General features: G+C 53.9%; 4 protein-coding genes across 4 annotated transcripts; 3 read left to right on the top strand and 1 right to left on the bottom strand.

The window, feature by feature from the left end:
- Positions 1–3538: 3538 nt before the first annotated feature.
- Positions 3539–3847, top strand: BROUX77_003347 (uncharacterized protein; the record flags this gene model as incomplete). Its single annotated transcript, XM_073747988.1, has 1 exon — positions 3539–3847. One exon carries the CDS (start codon positions 3539–3541, stop codon positions 3845–3847), a length of 309 nt encoding a protein of 102 aa, XP_073605772.1.
- Positions 3848–4995: 1148 nt separating this feature from the next.
- BROUX77_003346 (uncharacterized protein) lies at positions 4996–6294 on the bottom strand (the record flags this gene model as incomplete). Its single annotated transcript, XM_073747987.1, has 3 exons — positions 4996–5100; positions 5166–5239; positions 5325–6294. The coding sequence occupies 3 exons, from the start codon at positions 6292–6294 to the stop codon at positions 4996–4998; spliced, it is 1149 nt and encodes a 382-aa protein (XP_073605771.1).
- A 1710-nt stretch (positions 6295–8004) lies between these two features.
- Positions 8005–9580, top strand: BROUX77_003345 (uncharacterized protein; the record flags this gene model as incomplete). Its single annotated transcript, XM_073747986.1, has 4 exons — positions 8005–8013; positions 8080–9246; positions 9302–9440; positions 9492–9580. 4 exons carry the CDS (start codon positions 8005–8007, stop codon positions 9578–9580), a joined length of 1404 nt encoding a protein of 467 aa, XP_073605770.1.
- A 6676-nt stretch (positions 9581–16256) lies between these two features.
- BROUX77_003344 (uncharacterized protein) lies at positions 16257–18423 on the top strand (the record flags this gene model as incomplete). Its single annotated transcript, XM_073747985.1, has 2 exons — positions 16257–16955; positions 17221–18423. The coding sequence occupies 2 exons, from the start codon at positions 16257–16259 to the stop codon at positions 18421–18423; spliced, it is 1902 nt and encodes a 633-aa protein (XP_073605769.1).
- Positions 18424–19767: the final 1344 nt, after the last annotated feature.

The following is a 19767-nucleotide window of genomic DNA, read 5'->3' as shown; positions in this document are numbered from 1 at the left end:
TGCATCTTTGTGGTACCATTTTGTCATAGTTTTTCTTCCGTCCTTTGCTTCCTCCCCCTTGTTTTTTTCTTTTTGTCATTCTGTGTGGTTTTTTGGGGGGAGGAGGGGGGCCCCTAAAGATTTATTTTGTTGGTTATACTTCAAGAAGTGTGTTTGTGTTCTTTTCCCATCATCATTCGTTTTTCTTTTCTTTCTTGGTTCTCTCTCTCTTTTTCTGTCTCCTTTCTAGATAGCCGATGGCCTACATGCTCACGTCCATTCTTGGTCTGGGCCTGGCGTTTTGCTCTTTTGCTTAATATACACTAGGTTCTTGGTCAGCGTTTCTGAGTCTCGTATACTTTTCCTACCATAAACTTTTGTCCTTGCCTTGAAACCCCTGGTTGTCTTGTCCATCAATACGGTCCGGTCTGGTCGGACCCATCGCGACATCACCAAGCCTTTGACGATGACGGTCTTGTGCTCGCAATTCCACTAGTCTCTCTCTCTCTCTCTCTCTCCAGCCAGTCCCTTATCGCTCCTCCGACAAACAAGTTTCACGTTTCACAACGAGATGGCACACGATACTGGTCAAGCCCCAAGTTAATACCCCGAAGAAACCAACGAGAGACAAGCTTGTCTCCTTTGTGTTTTGGCAGGCTTCTGGACTTTGGCGGAGCTCCTTCGTCCCCCCCCCCCCCCCCGGCTCCTTTCTCTATGTGTGTGTCTCTCTCTCTTTTTTCTGTTCCTTTCTTAATCCCCTTTTCTTCCTGTCTGCAGGCTATTTATGGTGCCTGAGTTGATGACAGTATGTACCTGTGGGCTTCGGTACCAGACGTGAGCCGTTGTTGGTCCCGAGGACCTTTGTTCTTTTTTCTTCGATACAGGCATTTTGAGCGTCTGGTTGTGCTCGTATGTATTTTAGTGTCATTTTCCGTAGCATTGCAGATGGGGGGAGCCCCCAAAAAAAGCAAGCAAATACAGTTAAATGGAGAAAAGGAGAAAAAAAAAACAGACAGGGCCGGTAGCGATGTTTCGGGCTGGCTGGGTTACGCCTGTGATCAAGCACGAAAGCGAGGCAAGTCAACCCTGGTGTAGTCTGGTTTCATGTCGGCCATGTCACATGTAGGTTGATCGCCGCTGCAGCGGATGGTGGCACTGAAGACTGCGGAAGTGTATGCGCTGCGCTGTGCTGCCCGTCGGGTTCCTGTTAGGTAAAGCGACCAAGTGAGTTGCGAGTATGTAGCAGCCGGCCTGCGGATGGGCCGCTTTGACGTTGTCTGGGGGGGGGGCTCTTTTTTTGGGTGTTTTTTTTTTTTTTCGTGTGTGATGTGAGGATGTGTGCTTTGGAATACCGGCCAAGTCAGATCGCACAGCGGGTTTGAGCGTGAAACGGGCAGCACTGAGGGTCGAGGAGCGCCGGAAATTGCAGCGAGCAAGTCTGAGAGAGTTTAAGCAGGTGAGCCGTCGTGAGAATCTCAGTTCTGCAGGAACGCCCCAAGTGGTACAAAAGACGGCACAGCGTGGTACAAGAGAAATACACCAAGTCCGCAGCGAAAATTCGTGCCTGACGCCGCGTGTCAATTTTGGCTGTTGTCGGTGCCAAATATCGGCTGACAGGGCGCTTCTCCTTCCTTCAGGTTATGCGAGTTTATTGGGGTTAGGGTTGGAAGCCTCCGAAGAGACTCTTGCCATATTCTTGACCTCCCGAGCGAAGTCCGGTTTCCTCGATGAGGGGAGAAGGGTGAGGAAGAGGGGTCCCCCCTGGCTGTGGCCCTGGCTTTGACGCGCCCGGCAAACAAGGAACAGGGTGAAGGCGCATGAAAAAAAAAGCTTAAGTCACAGAAACCCTTGACAGAAGAGGCCCGGGGGTGCTTCACCAGCGAGGGCAGCCTCGGCGGCACTAGGCCGGAAATAGACAGGCTTGGGAAAAGCTTGTTTTGTGTTTCCTCTGTGCTCAAGGACTGCTGCTTCATGCCGCCCGTAGCTTGGTATCAGGAACTTTGGCTTTGCTTGGCTGGCGAGAGATTGGGAGGCCGAGGGGATGGAGGGCTTGGGAAGACAGCTTGAAACGGCGCAGCCAGAGGTGACAGCAGGCAGGGACGGGATGGAATGGCGAGAGAGAAAGAGAGAGAGCACGAGGGCAGGACATCTCCGCCCGTGTCGTGGAGAACTTGCAGATGCCGGACCAGAGGCCAGCAGCCCCTCCCCGGCGCGGAAAGAAGCGCGCGCACTGGCATCGCCTCCCTTTCCGCAGGCCTGTCCAGGCGTGTATTTTCCCTCCTGGCCTGGCCTGCACACCCGGCGGCCTGACCCCCGTGGCTGTCCCGTATCGGCATATCCGAGGGCCTCTCTGCCCCAGCCAAACCTTCTTTTTTCTTCTTTTGCAGTGTACATCCGCGCCGGCGAGGGCTCCCCTGCATAGGAGAAACCATCTTGGCAAAGCTTGTTTCTGCATAAACCTTTTCCGTGTCTTTCGCTCTGCCCAGTGCCTCCCCCCTCCTCCTCGGTTCGTCTCCTTGAAGCTTTTGCCCTTTTGGGAACAGGGTCACGGTCGTGTGGTCGCTGCTGCTGCAATGACGATCACACATGTGCAATACAAACAAAACGTCCGCGCTCAAGCTCAAATCCTGCCTTCTGACAGGGCCCGGCTCTGGCCTGGCCGTTGGGGTGCTGTCAGAAGAGTGTTTTGCAAGCTTGGGAGCCAAAACCAAACAAGCCCACACTTCCTGATGTCAGTCATGCCTTGGCTTCCGGAAACAGGGAGTCGACGGCCTGGACACAGGGCGCAGCCCAGACGCTAGGGTTAGTCTGTGTCCGACGGCCAGCATCGTCATTGTTTCCGACTTCCGGATGGCAGAGGACCCGGAAGATGCCCTGCTGACCCTGGGAACCTGGGAGGCCATGTGCTTCTGCTTAATCTACACACCCCTGAAGCATCCAGTGCATCTCTCCTCGCCGCTGTTGCCTATAACAAGCAGCAGCCCGCGGCCTCGAATCTCTCCATCACGGCTCTTCTCTTCACCCTCAACACTCACACTCTACAGCTTCTTCTTCGTTTCTTTCTCTCTTCTCTACTCACGGCCTGCTCCTGGTGAACTCGTCCATCGTTTCTACTATAATAATCTTTATTGCCCTCTCTTTTTTTTTATTCTCTCCTCTTCCTAGTCGCTGCTTTTGTCCTGCCAACAAAAGCCATCTAGTCCTATTGCATACCATCCAAAAGAGTTCAGTGTTCTCTTTGCGCTTGGTCCATTCCTTTTCTTGCTTGCTGTTGCTAGTCTGCTCCTTGTTCTCTTTGTCCAATACATATTTGAACCAAGGCCTTTCTCATTTCATCGCATTCCTCTCCCTCTTTGTGTTTTTCAGGGATACATCGCCGTGTCAACGCCAGGGAGTCTATAATACAGAGCTTCTTACAGAACCAGACTTCTATATAAGCAGAGCGAGCGCTGGTAGTTCGAGATTACGTGCACGACTCTCACCATCACCACATTCGGACTCCATCTCTCATCTTCACTTTACATCCCTTCTCTACTTTGCTTCTCTTTCCACCGCCACCATGCAGAACTCCCGCTTCCACTCTCTCACCGCCAAGCTGAACACCTCGGCTCTGCGCACCTCGTTCCGCCGCCACTCCTCGTCGTCGTCCACGTCGAGCATCGCCACTACCTCTTCCATGAACTCGGCCACTAGCTCGCCCGTCGACACCATCAACAGCGTCATGTTCCGCCAGCCGTCGATTGTCAACATGGAGGCTGAGCGCCGTGTCTTTGGCTCAGAGCTGGGCCTGCTCGAGCCGCGCCCCATTGTCTACTGGGGCGGCATGGAGGAGCGCATGGAGAACCGTGTGCAGCCCTTCCCGTTCTAAAGACGACGCACCCCACGCTCTCTTATTTCATAATGTTTTCTTTTTCTTTATTTTCTTCACACCTTTTCTTTACTTCTTTTTTTTTCTTAATATTTCTCCCTGGTGGAAGACGAGGTGTTCAGCCTATTGACTGGTTCCTCTTTATTTCTTTCTCTTTTCCTCCTTTTTTTTTCGTGGCACAACTCCCCCTGCCACATGCTCACGGCTCTACGTTAACGCGGTCTCTGGCCATTGTCATGATATTCATTCTTACGTTCATTTAAGCGACTTTTCTTTTCCTTTTTCTTTATTTGTTTCACCACGCTCCCTTCTGAAGACGTCACGTTGTTATGTCGACCTCCGCTGGTTGGAGTATATTACGCTTGAGGCGTGGATGGTTCTATGGCTGTACTCTACAACATGGCTTTTATGAGCTTGAAAAATAATGCAACTTTTTTTCTCAGATTAACTGTATTGTCTCTTTATGTGGCAACCTTGTAGAATCGTCTCTTTTCATGTACTTCATCTGTACAAAATGTGTCTCAACTCCAAAGTAGTACAAATACTCACGTTACACACAGTCGCAGAGACAACCAACCCTACGCTCATGGGTTTCATACAAGTAACAAATGCAAGAATAGAAACCCCTATGCTCAACTGACGGCTTTGACTGTAGCCTTGCGTGTTGCTAGGTAATAATCTTCCTCGCCGTCTACAATGCACCGAAGTCCCAAAAAGACCGCCCTGCATGCCTCCGGCCCGGCTTCCGACGTAAAAGTTACGGCTAGCAAGCTGATGTGCCGCCAGGGAGGACAATGTACAATGGGCATCTCGGCGGTAGAAATGCGTCAGTTCAGGGACACAACATAGCTAGTGTAAGTGTGCTAGTGTAGCGGGTGCATTTCAAAGCCTTTGTTGCGAATTCCAGCGCGGGTCTTGTCGCGCTTTCTTTAGTCGATGGCACATGGGGGATCAGTCTAGTCAAGCAGTGCTGGTAATGCATTGCAAGTCTTTCAAAGTCAAGACCAAGTCTCATTGATGTTGTACACGGAAGATTGTAACAAGGTTTAGGCGTCTTCCCAAGATACTGGTACACGAATTTCAAGAGCCCAAACACCAAAACATGGGCTGGCTGATGCTTTATGTCGATAATTTTATCCAACGCTCCTTTAGGCATCCGAAGCCTTGTCCCTTCTCTTACCCATGTTGCGGACACGAGGAGTGACAACCCACTTGTTGAACTTCTTGTGGCGGGTCTTGTAACCACCTTTGGCCTATTGGGGATGTTAGAAGCGACGAGCAAAAGAAGGAAACATAGCGAATCGAGGGATGGACGTACAGGAGTGCCCCATGGCGAGGTAGGGTTACGGTTACTCTTCGACTTTCCACGACCACCACCGTGGGGATGGTCAACTGCAGGAAAAAAAAACACCCTTGGTCAGCAAACATTATCCAAGATTGTGAGACAGGCACCTCTCAGGAACGCCGACTGTCTTACCTCTGTTCATGGCCACACCACGGACGGTCGGGCGGATATTGAGCCATCTGCTACGACCAGCCTTTCCCAGCTGGCGGAACTGGTGGTGAGGGTTGCTAACACGCCCAATAGTGGCGCACGCGTCTTTGCTTACCCTGCGGATTTCACCGCTCTGTAGTTGCACGTTGACGTATTTACCAGTCATGACCTTGGTACCGTCTTCGCGCGTCTCTTCCTCCTTAGACACCAGGGTAGCGTGAGTTCCAGCGCTGCGGCAGAACTTGGCTGGGCCCTTGCCAAAGGAACCAATGCAGTACACCATGGTTCCCACAGGAATCAGGTGCACAGGGAGACAGTTTCCTCGGAAGGTTGTCTTTGCTGCCAAAATACCAGGGTCGATGACACCACCCATTTCGTCCAGCAGGTCCTGCGGGATGCCCGAGCGGTAGCTTTGCACCACGTCGCCGGCCCGCATTCCCTCGGCAGCGATAATGTATGACTTGCGGCCAGTTGCCTTTTCAGTAATCAGAGCAATATGGCCGCTGCGACCAGGGTCGTGCTCAATGCGATCGACGGTGTGCGGACCAGGGCGCCACCGGTCAAAGTCAACAGTTCTGATGCGGCGCTTGGCGCCACCACCGCGGTGGCGGACAGTGACTCTGCCAGTGTTGTTGCGGCCTCCCTTGCCGTGTCCCTTCTTGGGGAATGTAAGCGGCAGATACGGCCGACCCTTCCAGAGGTGGTCGTTGATGGGGCGTTTTAAATGTCTGATACCAGGCGACGTGGGCTTGTAAGTGCGCATGAAGGCGCTCTCCTTGGTCGAGCGTGTTGCGGGCGCCTGCTCCGAGGTTGGTGGTGTCGTCGTCGAGGCGGTCTCGGTTTGCTGAATCGCGGCAGCAGAGGAGTATAGACGGGCCAGGGCGGGGCTCCGGGGAGCCGCCGCGAAGCGGGCGAGCTGGCCCAGCGCAAAAGAGACGCGGGGGACAATCATGGTGAAGCTTGGCGAAGCTCCAATTGGCGGCAGGTGTCAGGGCGGCGGCCAGAGAAAAGGGTTACGGACTGGAAGGGATCGGGCGTTAGATGTGTATGCAGAGCATGGCAGAGTCCCAGCTTTATGACGCACACAAAGAATGTCCCGGCTGGGAAACTAAGGACAGCTGGGCTGGTAGGCCCTCGACGTCGGCAAGACCCGCAGCTCCAGGGTGGATGACCGAGAGCAAAAAGGCGCAGAATTCTGCGGGCGTGTGACAGAGCAGCGGGAGAACGGGCGGTTCGTGGTGGGCTCGGGGACGGGCGGGCGGGCTCGAGGCTCGATTCACACGGGCGGTATCGCGGCTTTCTCGACAAATTTGCCGTCGAGGGTCCAGGCTCAGGCTGGGGTGGAACCCTTAACGCCACGTTCTTGGGCGCCATGGCAGAAATGAAGTCTCAGCCACACCTACTGTGGCGTGGTTGCCGCGCTAGACACCCGCGAGAGTAAGCGGCCCACTTAAGTCGCGACTGGGGCTTGTGGCCGCCGACCAGCCAATCAGAGGCCCGTTGCTCTGCGGTTGTCACTGTTGATTTGCCATTTTTGATCGCGTACCCATGGAGAGGCATGTCCGAACATCTTTCTTTGTCTCCCTCGACCTGCGAGCCTGCAACTTAACTACCATCATCCCGCTCCATCTTGGTTTCTTTTCTTCCTCTTCTTCACCGACCATCTATCCGCCCGACCTACTTGTGCTGCCCAGGCCTCCACCCACGGCTCGTTCTCTCGTTAACTTGTAGCTCTCTACCGCCCTTTGTCTCTTCTACCGGTACGTCTCTGCTCTGTTCTGCGAGTGCTGCTTCGCCTGCTGCGAGCGACTCGTCGAAAGCCGCCGTCTTGCCCTCAAACAGCCCAAAAACCTGCAGCGTCTTTGTTTTGCTTCGACCCGCTGCCCGCCTTGCTCCCGCTGCGTGTTGCGACGGCGACGGCTGACATAATCACTCGCCAGCAGAAATTAATACCCCATAGGCGCGCTCGAAGCAGCCAAGACACGCCCCAAGAGTACGTGCGTGAAAAAAAAGGTACTTGGGTACTCCCGGACGCGCTGTGCCTTCCAGATTAGAAAAAGTCTCCACTGCCGCGGCGGCTTTCCTTTCAACATAAACACCTTCTCTTCTGTCCTTTCAACTTCCCCGTCACAACACCGCCTTGTCCCATCTTTAGCATTGAGACTAGACTCTTTGTTCTGTCATCGGTCTTTGTTTGTTTTATCAAGCGTGATATCCTTCGTTCTTTGCCTCTTGCATTCTTCCTCTCCTTTTCTCCCCCATTTTTTCACTTTGCTTTTTGTCGCACGCTCTTTTCTCAGCCTCTCCTGCTCCCACTTTCCAAGGGCAGCCTACTTTGTATACGACTACCTACCAGCCCTACGATACCTCCTCGTCTGCCTTTGTAATCCGCTTCACTTGCAGAGCAGTCTCATCCAGTCTTGTGTGTACCTGTCGACACTTTTTTTTGCCTCCCCCTCTCCCTCGACGCGTCTCGCGTTTTTAGTGCTCCATACTGTCACACACCACCTCATTTCATCGAGGCGAAACACCCCTCGGTGATTTCGCCATCCATCCAGCGGTCAGTCGCCTGCTTTCTCTCAGACATGTGCTAACATCGAGTGTACAGCCGCAAAAGATACAGCACCGAATTCATCTAATAATATCCACAATCACCGACTAAATGGCTCCTGTATGTCTACACCAGCCCCCCGGATAAACTGCGACTGTGATATCTAATTGACGTGCTTTGATACAGAGCGAGATCGTGTCGAGACGTATGCTCTCAAATGAAAATGACAACGCGGCTGCCGTCAACGCGATAGCGCGTGCCAAGGCCTCCGCCTTGACCGCCGACCCCATGGCCAAGGGCCTGCAGACTAAGAAGGCCGCCAACGGATCAGGAATCCCTCGCAAGCGTGCGGCACTGGGTGATGTCAGCAACATGGGCAAGGGCGACGTCGTCGAGGGCAAAAAGAAGGGTGGCTTGGTCTCCAAGGCCACCACTCAGACGACCCGCATGTCCACACGGAGTACATCGGCCCGCACCAACGGTGTTACCAAGGAGAAGAAGCAGACGATCGAGTTGAAGCGCACTACTACCAACTCTGGTGTCCAGAAGCGCAAGGCGTTAGCCAGCGCCGCCAGCGAAGCTCTCATCGACGAGCAACCTTCACGTAAACGCATCACCGTCGAGAACGAGAAGGGCAACAAGGCCGCTGTCGCTGTCCCACAACCCACTGTCGATCCCATCCGGGAGGTCGTCGCCGAGAAGAAGACCGTTTACCCCAAGGGTGTTCGGAACCTTGATGACGACGATTTCGATGACCCGCTCATGGTCGCCGAGTACGCAAACGACATTTTCGAATACCTGCGCGAGATCGAGCCCGATACCCTCCCCCACCCCGACTACATGGACGTCCAGGATGACCTTGAGTGGAAGACCAGAGCTATTCTTGTGGACTGGCTAGTAGAAGTTCACACGCGCTTCCATCTGCTGCCCGAGACCCTGTTCCTCGCCATCAACATTGCCGACCGTTTCATGTCCCAAAAGACTGTTCACCTCGAGCGCCTCCAGCTGGTTGGTATGACTGCCATGTTCATTGCCGCCAAATACGAAGAGATCATCTCCCCTTCAGTGTCAAGCTTCCGCGAGCTTGCCGAGGGCGGCTTCACAGAGGAGGAGATTCTCAGTGCGGAGCGTGCTATTCTGGCTACTCTTGATTACAACATGAGCTACCCCAATCCCATGAACTTCCTGCGTCGCATTTCCAAGGCCGACAACTACGACATTGAGGCTCGCACCATCGGCAAATACCTCATGGAGATCAGCATCCTGGATCATCGCCTGATTGGCTACCCTGGCAGTTTGCTGGCTGCTGGTGCCATGTACCTCGCCCGCCTGATCCTGGATCGCGGCGAATGGGTAAGTAGATATCGTCTTGTCATATCGCAATAACTCATGCTAATTTATTCAATAGGACGAGACCTTGGCATTCTACGCTGGCTACTCTGAAGAGGAAATCGAGCCCATTGTTTCCACCATGGTTGACTACATGGTCCGCCCTACTACCCACGAAGCCTTCTTCCGCAAGTACGCTTGCAAGAAGTTCCTAAAGGGTAAGTGTCATTGCTACCTCATCTTGCCTTCGCACACTAACACTTGCCTAGCTTCCATCATCTCCCGCAACTGGGCCAAGGCCAACATGCGCCACTTCCGCATCGCGAACCCCTCTGTCTGTGTCGATGATCTTGTATAAACTGGCAGCTCCAGTTTCTCGATACCCTTTCGTCTGTCATGACTGCAATTAGTTGTTGATTGACTGATTGCTTCACACTCATCTTCAGCACTAATTGCATTTGTGAGGCATAACCCTCAACAGGAGGACCGGCTGGACTATTTTTCTTCTTCACTACGACTGGGTCGGGTTGTTTACAAGGCGCGGTCTTCAATATTGCGGTGTTTGGGTGGCTTCTTTTTAGTCTCCTAGTTCTTTCCACAGCAATTCGGAAAGCATGGGGCTTTGGCTATTGGTCTTGCTATTGTTCCTGGATCTGGACCATGTCCTCCCATGTCACTGGGTCGGTGAGCGGCATCATCACTTTGAAGACTGCAGCTAATGCTTTATCATATTCTCGTGGCTTTTGCTTGATCTGGGTTTCGCACGGCGTCGGAGTTACTTACAGGGCATTGTTTTCTTTTTTTTTTAGTTCTTCCCACGTCTTCATTTTTCTTGTCTATCTCTCTCTCTTGTTTTCTCCATCTCTCGTTTTTTTATCTTGGCTGAGATGGTTATTTTGGTGCGTGAGCCGGCGTCTGGATTAGGCCAAGTCTTCTCGTCCTTCGTTGAGGTCGACGTTCTAAATAACCAGGCAATGAATTGAGATGTTCTTTTCTTTAATACCGCCACGGCCAGCTCTCTTTTGGAGTGCACACTTGTTATTCCATGACAGCCCATGGACATGAGGACTTAATGGTTCTCGCTGAGAGATTGTACTTGTACATAGCTTGGACTCTCCCCCTCCCTATCCCCCCTTTTCTTTTTATTTCGTTTGTTTGTTCTGAATTTCTTTTGTCTCTCATAATTTGAAAATTGGCTGTGGTTGATTCCCTTTGTGGTTTCTTGTTTGCTCGCAGTGTTGTCTCACGTGTGTCTGTTTTAGTCTATGGACCTTGAAATATGATAATCCCGTCCCCGTGGTCTATGGTCCACGACTCTCTCTCTGGTTAGCAGCGACGTTTGCAAAGGCATCACGGGGTTTCAAAAGGCCGTCTGTTCCACCGCGGCCTGGCCTGGCCTGACCTAGCTTCTTGCGCGTCTGGTGGTGGTGACCAGTGCGCGTGTGCGCAGGATCTCATCTCAGGTTTCGTCTTGAATTCTGGGGGAGGCTGGCTGAGACTTTGAGGGGTCTGGGTCTGGGTCGGCACATATATATATGGATGGTACTACGGCAACGACATGGACGTATGTGGATATATAGAGACCTTGGGGATCGTGAGCTGGGGCTGCGATGCAGCGTTGGATACGGCTGACTCGAGAGACTTGGTTCGAGGCTCGGGGCGCAGACTAAGGCGGATGTGTATTGCGCATCGCACGATCTCTTTTGCTCTCCCGCTCGATATATACCTACCTGATCTCCGTGCTGCATCTTGGCTGACACGAGAAAACAATTTTTTTTCCAGCCTAATACAACGTAACCTCTCGCGGCGCCGCTGCGCAAGGATGCTTGCACATACATGTGTACATACTGCGGTAACTAACTAACTAGTTGACTAGTTTTATTTCATGTTTGTAGGCAGACGAGATGCGCGCCCGAGATCTATGACGCGCAGATGCTCATGCTCCTGCGACTTTGTGTGGTGGCATCGGCACGATACAATCTGGGTTGGCTGCCGTGTTTGCTGGTCAGGTGCTCTGGGACCGGGAGGGAGCATGGGGATGGGACTGGATTCTTGCGAGCGTGTGTACAAGCTGAAGCAGGACTGGCAGTGTCTTGTAGAGGTAGCGCTCAGGTCTGGCTGGCCGTCTGGTGTTGGCGATGGACGTGTGTGTAGGTTGTCCGCAGGACGTCTGGTATGCATATATCGGGGCCGGTGGTTCGGGTAGATGCATGGGTAGTAATCCACAGCATGGAGTGACTGGTTGACTAGTTGGCTATGTAATAACTAGACTAGTATTGTCATTAGTCAGCTACTTGGTTACTTGTCTGCGATGCCGTGAATGAGGGGAACCTCAAGCTCATCTGGCTGCATGACATGCTTCCCAAAATGCTCATGTGCAGTGGCCACAGCGGTTTCGTGCGTTCCATCACATGGAGTAGGGTAGGGATAATTATGGTTGAATTTTGGGCTTGTGTTGCGCCTCGTGGGTGGCACAGACTGGACAGAGTATGTACTTGTAGAGCGCAACTATGTATAGCGAACTATTTGGGCGACTAACTATAGCTGGTTAGCTATGATGGAATACATGGACGTATGTATGTACATACATACTAGAGTACATGCAGCATGCATGCAGGCAGGGCCCAAGCCAAGCACACACACATCCGATGGCTGATGGAACCACACAGAACACAATCGACCATTGGTTTGTGCCAGGAGAAAAAAAAGAAAAAAAAAAAAAAAGAAGAAGAAAATCTCTCCTCCTCCCCCGCTCAAGGGCAAGTTGAAAAAACGACGAAGCGTGTGTGGTCAGGTGTATCTCTGGGTTGATTGATTGATGGTGGTGGTCACGTCACGTTCGTCGGCTGCACATGTCAAGCTAACTATGTGTGTTACCTCACTTTGTGGCGCATTCCTTTGTATATGTGGCGCACTGCAAGGAAACGCCACATTGTGGGTTGGGCTGTAACGATAGTCAGTGCCCTAGCCAATCATCCAGTGCTCTAACAATCCAATCAAACGCCCAGTCCAGTCCAGTTCCCTTGTTCTTAAGGGAGGTTGGGGTTTTTCCCTGAGACGGAAAATCATCATCAGTGCCGCGGGAGAGAGGTCTTGTCCAGGTGGAGAGATCAAATCAAGCTTGGTGCGGTTACGAAGAACCCAAGCAGGGTCATTAGGGCTGGCTGGTGTGGATGTGGACGGAGCCGGTTTTGCATAACTAAGGACTTGTTTATGTAGGTAATTATGTATGTACACATGTACAGGGGCAAATACCCAGCCGTGGACACTTTTGCTGTAGGGTTATGGTTATTCTGCGCACGTGCAGCCCGCCGCACAAAGACACAAAGGAATATGGTGGTTATGACGTTGATTTGAGAATCAAGGTGCGTGATTTTACGACGAGTGTCGGGGAATTGATGGACCAGAACATGTGTGCGTGCGTGCGTGCGTATGAATGTACATACATACATAGTTGGATCTGGATCTTTATTAGCACTCGGGCTGGACTGGGGTGGTGCTTGCGGCATAAGCGCTATGTGCCAGACTTTGTCTCAAGCCTGGGCCGCGACGGCCTGCCATGACATTGATGATGAGCGAGAAACTAGGTGTATCAGAATTGTGTGGGTGGATGTGGATGTGGATGTGGATGTGGATGTGGATGTGGATGTGGTGATATGGCACTTGGCTAGTTATGTGCCAATATTAACTAGTTAGTACACCCATTATACATGGAGTCTAATTTCAACGCACAGCAGGATTGCAGGTTGCCAGCTCACACGCACCTCGAGGGCAAGGGACCGATTGAGTGAGTGGACAGACAGACAGAAACAAGCCCATTGGGCTGACTACATGGTCGAATGTGTGATGCATGCATGCAGGTTTTAGTGGTTGGGTGGTCGGCGAGAGACAGTTTTTATATAGACTGACGGGGGTTCGAGGACAGCAGGGGGGACCTTGATACTTGCAAACCCAGGCGAGTCAGGGCAAGCCCGAAGAGAGTAGAGAGATAGCTGATCTGCAATGGTTGACAGAAGGCAAGACAAGTTGGGATGGTAGAGGTCCACTACGAAGCTGGGAGATAGAGAGAGAGAGGGCTTTGAGAGCAGAGACCACGGCGATGAGGGGGAGGAGGAGAGAGAGGAGGAGGAGAAGGAGAAGGAGAGACCTGCATCCAGGAAAGGCGGTGGAGCGGACAAGTGGGCGATAAAGAAGAGAGGAAGCAAGATATGGAACTAGATACACATATATCAGCACACATGGTGGAGAGGACGGGCGGCTGACAAGGAAGACGGCACTTGATAGGGTGGGTGGTGGTTTTTTTTCTCTTTTTCTTTTTGGGCTTTGCAATGGACGTGCGCCTGTTTCTAAAGTAGTGGCGAAGGCGAGGATGGAGATTAGGATTTGAGAGAGAGAGAGAGAGAGAGAGATACAGAGAGTAGCAGAACAAATCTCTCTTGTCATCCAGACTCAATCCCACTCCCACGCAGAGCCGCGTCTGCCGGCACGGTAAAAGGCCGGACGGAGAAGAGGCCAGCCAGCAGTAATATCTGTAGTGATAGCGGTTGGGGTTGGGGTTTGGTTAGGCTGGGTTGGCGTCTTCTCGGCGTGGTCTGGACGCTTGGGACCCAAGGCAAGGTGGATAAGCAGCACGAGGAGGGGTGAAGGAAGGATGGCGCAAGATGCTGGCTGGCGAGGGAGAAAGGGCGAGGGCGAGAGCGAGAGCGAGAGCGAGGGCGAGGGCGAAGCTCGTCCAGTCCAGGAGCCGGGCCAGCGTCTGGGAAGCCCGAGATTCGAGTGGCTGGCTTCTTTGCCGCTGGTCCAAGTACAGGTCGGCGCCCGCCCGCAGACAAACACGAAGACGACCACAAGGACGCGCGAGCGACTATTGGCCCTGGCTCGCTCTTGACGGCGTCGTCCTGACTCGAGCTGCGTCGCAGCGCCAGCCGGAGCGCATTGTCGCAGTCTGCGGATTCGCACTCGGTCGACCCGTACATTGGTACCTGGCTATAACATGGAACCATAGGTACTTGGCTACGTGATAGTTAACGAAGAGCCTGTCTTTGCCTTTTCACCCGGTACCCAGTGCCTATTTGCTCTCCGCCAATGCTAAAAAGCTGGTAAAGTACATTGTACATACACCGCTCAACGCATGGCATCCCTTTCTCTCCGCCTGCGCCTGCCAGCCCGCCGGCCCGCCAGAAACCGGCCCATCAGCTGTCCAGTCTTGTCTCTGGCGCTCGCTCTCGCTTTGTGCCTAGGGTTTTTTGTGCCGCGCTGGGGTCGCTGTGGCCCGTCATTTCGTTCCTGTGCCCTAGAAAGGTCTTTTCTTCTTGCTCCCCCTCTCGCCAACGCTGCTGCTCACTGCTCGCCGCTGTCGCATTTGAACCTGGCCAGCATTGAACGGCTCCAGCGTGGCGGATGCATGCGCTATGGGACAGACACGCACGGGGGCGAGTCCTGTGGCCTCTACAAGTGCCTGCATCTCATCTGTTCATCTGTATTCAATGTATCGCGGCTCGTCTCATTGTCTCCGGGCCCTAAGCCTACCTGCTACCTGACTGCCAGGCGCTAAGGCTCTACAAGCCAACTCCCCAGGCCCCAGCTGCCCAGGCCTTTTCGCCGTGCAACCGCTAAAACGCCTGCACTGTAGCTGTTTGCGCTTTCCATCCAGGCCCAGGTGAAGAAACTGCGCCGTAGTCAAGACTCCGTAGACCGCCATCGCCCGGGCAAAAACAGCGTCAAATGTACATAGTTTTGATCGCATAGAGCCGGCGAATCCGTAGAGCCGCACTGGCTGCCCGGCTTCACGGCACTTGCCACCCGGGGCCGCGCCATCTGCCGCCGTGTTCTTTTGGAAGCTGGCCGCCGGGAAGTTTGTCGCACTTTTTGCGCCTAATGGGCCAAAAGACAGTGCGCGCACCGTCCCACTTCTAGCCCCAAAAGGGCCACACAAAGCTTGTTTCTTGCCTGCGAAATCCATTCTGGCAGGCGCATCTTGCAAAGACCGCCAGGCCCGCCCTGCCCCAGCCCAGCAGCGCCCTGCTTCAGCGCCTGCGGGCCCTAAAAGCACAGCAGCCACAGCGCTGCCCGCCCTGGAACGGCGCCCCAGACACCCGCCAGCCCGCTTTTCTCTACCACTGTGGTGCCCTGTAACGCCCACCGGCGAAAACATCGCTTTGCTGAAGCATGCAGGCATGGCCCCCCCAAAGCCACTTTCCATCCCCATCGTCCGCGGACTCCTCATTTTTTTCCCTTCCCATCGTACGCTCTCCGCTTCCATGGCCACGCTCCCACCGCCGGCCCGATCATCGCAAACCACCAAACCAGGCTCCTGGTAAGTCTCGCTGCCATCCCCTCGGCTGGCGACCCGGCCGCCGTCCAGAATCCGGCCCAGCGCCTCGCTCTGCTTCGCCGTCTGCCACGGCCACGGGCTCTGCTCTTGGTCGAGCGAAGCAAGCGCTGGGCTGGCTCGTCGCTCACCCGTCGGCAATGGGCGACGCCAACGCCAACAACATCGCCGGCTCTGCCGCCGGGCTCCCGTCTCTTTCGCACACCCGCTGGCAATGCCTGGCACCGCTCCAGCTGTCAATTCCGAGCCGCTTGCTAACCGCCGACCCGGCCCTTGCTGCTAGATCACCCTCGCCCTCGCTCTCGCTCTCGCTCTCGCTCTCGCTCACGACACCGTCCCCTGGCAGTCAACGCCCGCGTGTGCGCTTCTCCCCCTCGACGCCGTCCACGCCGCATCCCGCTGTCGATACCCATACCAAATATCTCTTTATCGCAGCCAGTCGCTGCCAGTCTCGGCCGTCCGTGTCTCTCCTCCCCTCACCACTGCCTGCTGTGCCACGGGCTTCGAAGCTGCCCCGGCCTGCTTCTGATTTCTTATGGCTTCTGCTTGCTCGCTCCCCAGCAGCGCCAATCAACCCCCCGACTCATCCTCGCTCCAAGCCTTGGCTGCCACGGCCACGGCCTCGGCCTCGCACCACCCGTCCTCCTCCTCCCGCTCTTGCCCGACTGCCTCGCTCGCTGATTGCCCACCCAGGCTTGCTGCCATGGATTCTCCCGAGCTCTCCCCCATTGGCATGGAACACCAGCCTCCCAATACCTCCACCCATAATATGCCATCGCCGCGCGCACCATCCAAGAGCGTCGCCTTTGAGCTCCTGATGAACGATGGCCCGCAATACCGTGCGCGCCTGCCCATGAGGGTCCAGATCTATCCCCACGATGCCACCGAGTCAATCGTGACCACCGTCAAGAACTTCTATGGCTTGTACTCGGGCCCCACCGGGTCAAAAGGCGTCAGCTTTGAAGACGAACAAGGCAATACGCTGATTGCCAGCTTTGAGAATTTCAAGCACAACATGGTCGTATATGTGCGCGTGATTGAAGAGCCTCCCCATTATGGCCCCTACCATCAGGGCACAGAGTACTATGGCTCCGAAAGGTTCCCCCTCCAGCCCCCTGCGCACCTCGAGCCTGGCCAAAACCTGTCTCGCAGCAACTCGCCGGCTTCCCGGAGCCGACGCAGTGGCTCGGCCGCGACCAACCGCTCTGCCGGCACGAAAAAAGGTGCTTCCCGCTACTCGTTGACCCGGACTAACCACAGCCAAAACCCCGACTATGACGGCTACAGCAGCGGGGACGCTTCCACGTCCACCAAGGCCAAAGACCAAATTGGCAACACTGAAATCAGTCTTGACAACATAGTGGAAGGCGGCCGCCGTCGCAAAGCAAAGTTTGAGAGCTCGGTATGTTGTTGTTTTCCCCGCCAATGCAGTATGCCGACCATATTTGGCCATGTTTGAGCACAATATCAAACCACCAAGGGCCAAGGACCACCGGTTTCTTTTTTCTTTTTTTCTTTTTTTCTTTTTTTTTTTTAGGCTCATGGACCGAATTCTCTCTCTGTCTCTCCATCTCTATACCCTCCCTCTCCACCTCTATATACCCTCCCCACTCACTCCGAATTCTGCCGTTTCTGGAGCTAACATCTTACCCCCGCCGGCCTTTCAGGAACTGCCGCTCTTTGCGCCTCCTCAAATGCCTGCTGCGCCGTCCAATTCTTCCGTTTCCCCCACTCGTCGCATGGATTCGCATCGCAACTCCATCTCCTTCTCGACCGGAAGCCAGAATCCCTTTACCAATACCCGGCCCCTACAATCCCCCCAGAGTTACGGCTATGGGCCCAACTTTTATGGTACCCCGTCCGCCGATACCAAGACTGCAAACCACTCGCTCTATGGCCAACATGGCACGCCAAATGGCATGGTGCCTACGCCTGACCCCACTGTCGGGAGTTGTATCTCTGACGAAGACAAAGATGTGGCCATGCAGCTCATGCGCCTTGGCGATGTCTCCAACATCTCCAATGTGTCCAACGCTCGCACTTCTGCCTCTACCCAGGATGAAACCTATAGTGAACAGGCCGACCACATGTCATCAACCGGCGCCACCAGTGACTACGAGAGCGACGCCGATAGCGGCCAGCCGCCTGCCCGCCGGCAGCGTCTAGATGAAGTCGGTGCTAGCAAGCCTATGAACAGCGCCGTTGGGAATCACCTTGTTCCTTCGACTGAAAATGACAGCGGCTTTGTCAACTGCGCCCCCATGCCATCGCCCACCAAGATTTCTGCCCCGGCCTTGCCCAAGCCCAAGACCATGGGCGCACCCAAGGTAAAAGGGGTAGTCAAAACACCCAAAGTCTCCAAGGTGCTGGGTGCCATGGCCAAGCCCAAGAAAAACGCCATAAGCACTTCCATCTCTGGCGCCATGGCCAACGCTCTCGCAGGCGCGCAGATGTCGCCGTCGTCGCTGCCGCCGTCGCGCAAACAGTCCATCTCGTCTCTGGCCGGGCTCATGCCCGGCGAGGACGAGCACCCCGACCTCTCGACTAAGCCCCGCTGCCAGCGCTGCCGCAAGAGCAAAAAGGGCTGCGACCGCCAGCGGCCGTGCGGCCGCTGCCGCGACGCCGGGCTCTCGGCCGACCAGTGCATAAGCGAAGACGAGGGCAATGGCCGCAAGGGCCGCTACGGACGCCACATGGGCGTGCCGATCAAGAAGGACGATGTCCCGGCGCCGCCCATGGCTGCTGCGCCCATCCAAACGCCTGTGCCGATCCCGACCAACGGCATGACGGGCATTGGTCTGCTTCCGCCTGCGCCGATCGAGTCGGCGCTGGCGGTCGCGCTGGACAAGAACAAGAAGCGCAAGCGATGAGTGGCGCCCTTGGCTGTACGTGCTTGACTGTACGGCTGTTGACGGACGTGTCGCTGTCGTTGGCTGCCCTGATCATCCGCTCCGCTTGTGCTGCGCCAGCGGAATCGCAATTAAAAAACTTGATGCGCATGTATTGTGTCAGTGTCAGTGAGATTGGAATGTTGAGCTGCAAGGGATCTTGTTCCTTCTTCCTCGCCCACTAGACTTGGCATACTCTTTTTTTTTCAGTGGTTTTCTTTTTCATCTCTTTCTCTCGGGGTCTTCTTTTGTTTTTCCGTTCTCGTTTATTCTGAATTTCTAGGGCTGTATGTTATGAGACATGATTCAATTATTTTTTCCTATCCTGCCTTCTTAGGCGCAAGGAGTCTTCGGTTCACCACCACCACCACCACCACCACCACTATCCTCCAATCCTATCCATCCCCCGCCATCGCCAATGCATCGTGACAGCTATCTTGGCCGCTTTTTTTTTCTTCTTCTCTTTTGTGGCGGAGGTTGACCGGCAGCAAAAAGAAAAACACAAAGAAAAGGAAAGGAGAAAGCCTACGCGCCGAGGGGCAAGGGAAACATGTTCTTCTCCCTTGTCCCCAGTGACTCGGGCCGCCCTGACAGCGGCCTTTCCGCCCAGACGAACAATGAGTGCTGTTGTTGTCTAGGTGTCATGTCATCCTCGGTCTACCCTTTCTTTTCCCCCTCTCTGGCTCCAACTTCTTATCCCCCACTCAGGTTTCTTTTCTGTTTTTCTACACGTGTGTGTGTGTGTGTGTGTCTGTGTGTGTGGCGCTGGCTTTCGTCATCGCCTACACCGAATTCAGTGGCCCCTTTTCTCCCTTCCCTTCCCATCGCACCATCCCTTCTCCTGTCATCATGTTGTTTTTAGTACTGTCGTACAGAATCAATGCCTTCTTCTATCCCCCCTTTCTTTTTCTCTCAAAACTTCTTTGTTACTACTCGCGAGCGAGTGAGATATGATTGTCTGTTTTTTTGTTTCTGTTCTTTTGATTTTCACACTCCCCCTCTCTCCTCCTTGTCTGTTTTTTTTCGCCTCTCAGTGTTATCCACGTGGATAACATGCTTTCTCTCTTTGTTTCTATTGATGTTTTTTTTTCTTTTTCTTTGCAATTGGTGTTTGTTTTTTTTCTTGTTTCTATGTATCTTTTCTATTCATGCTCATTTTTATTTCCCCCCTCCCCCTCCTCTTTTTCTCCTTCTTTTTTTCTGCGTCTTGTTGTTTATTGGGATCGGGCGGATGGATGGACGGTCAGTGGTAAAAAAAAAACACCCCAAGGGAGAGGAAAACGCATACTAGTGGGCTCTATAACGACGATGGAAACATAAAAAGGA

This window comes from Berkeleyomyces rouxiae (genome assembly GCF_048999995.1).
Source record: "Berkeleyomyces rouxiae strain 22BRR77 chromosome Unknown BrBRR77_ptg000003l, whole genome shotgun sequence".
NCBI lineage: Eukaryota > Fungi > Ascomycota > Sordariomycetes > Microascales > Ceratocystidaceae > Berkeleyomyces > Berkeleyomyces rouxiae.
This window is presented reverse-complemented; position numbering and strand designations above follow the sequence as displayed.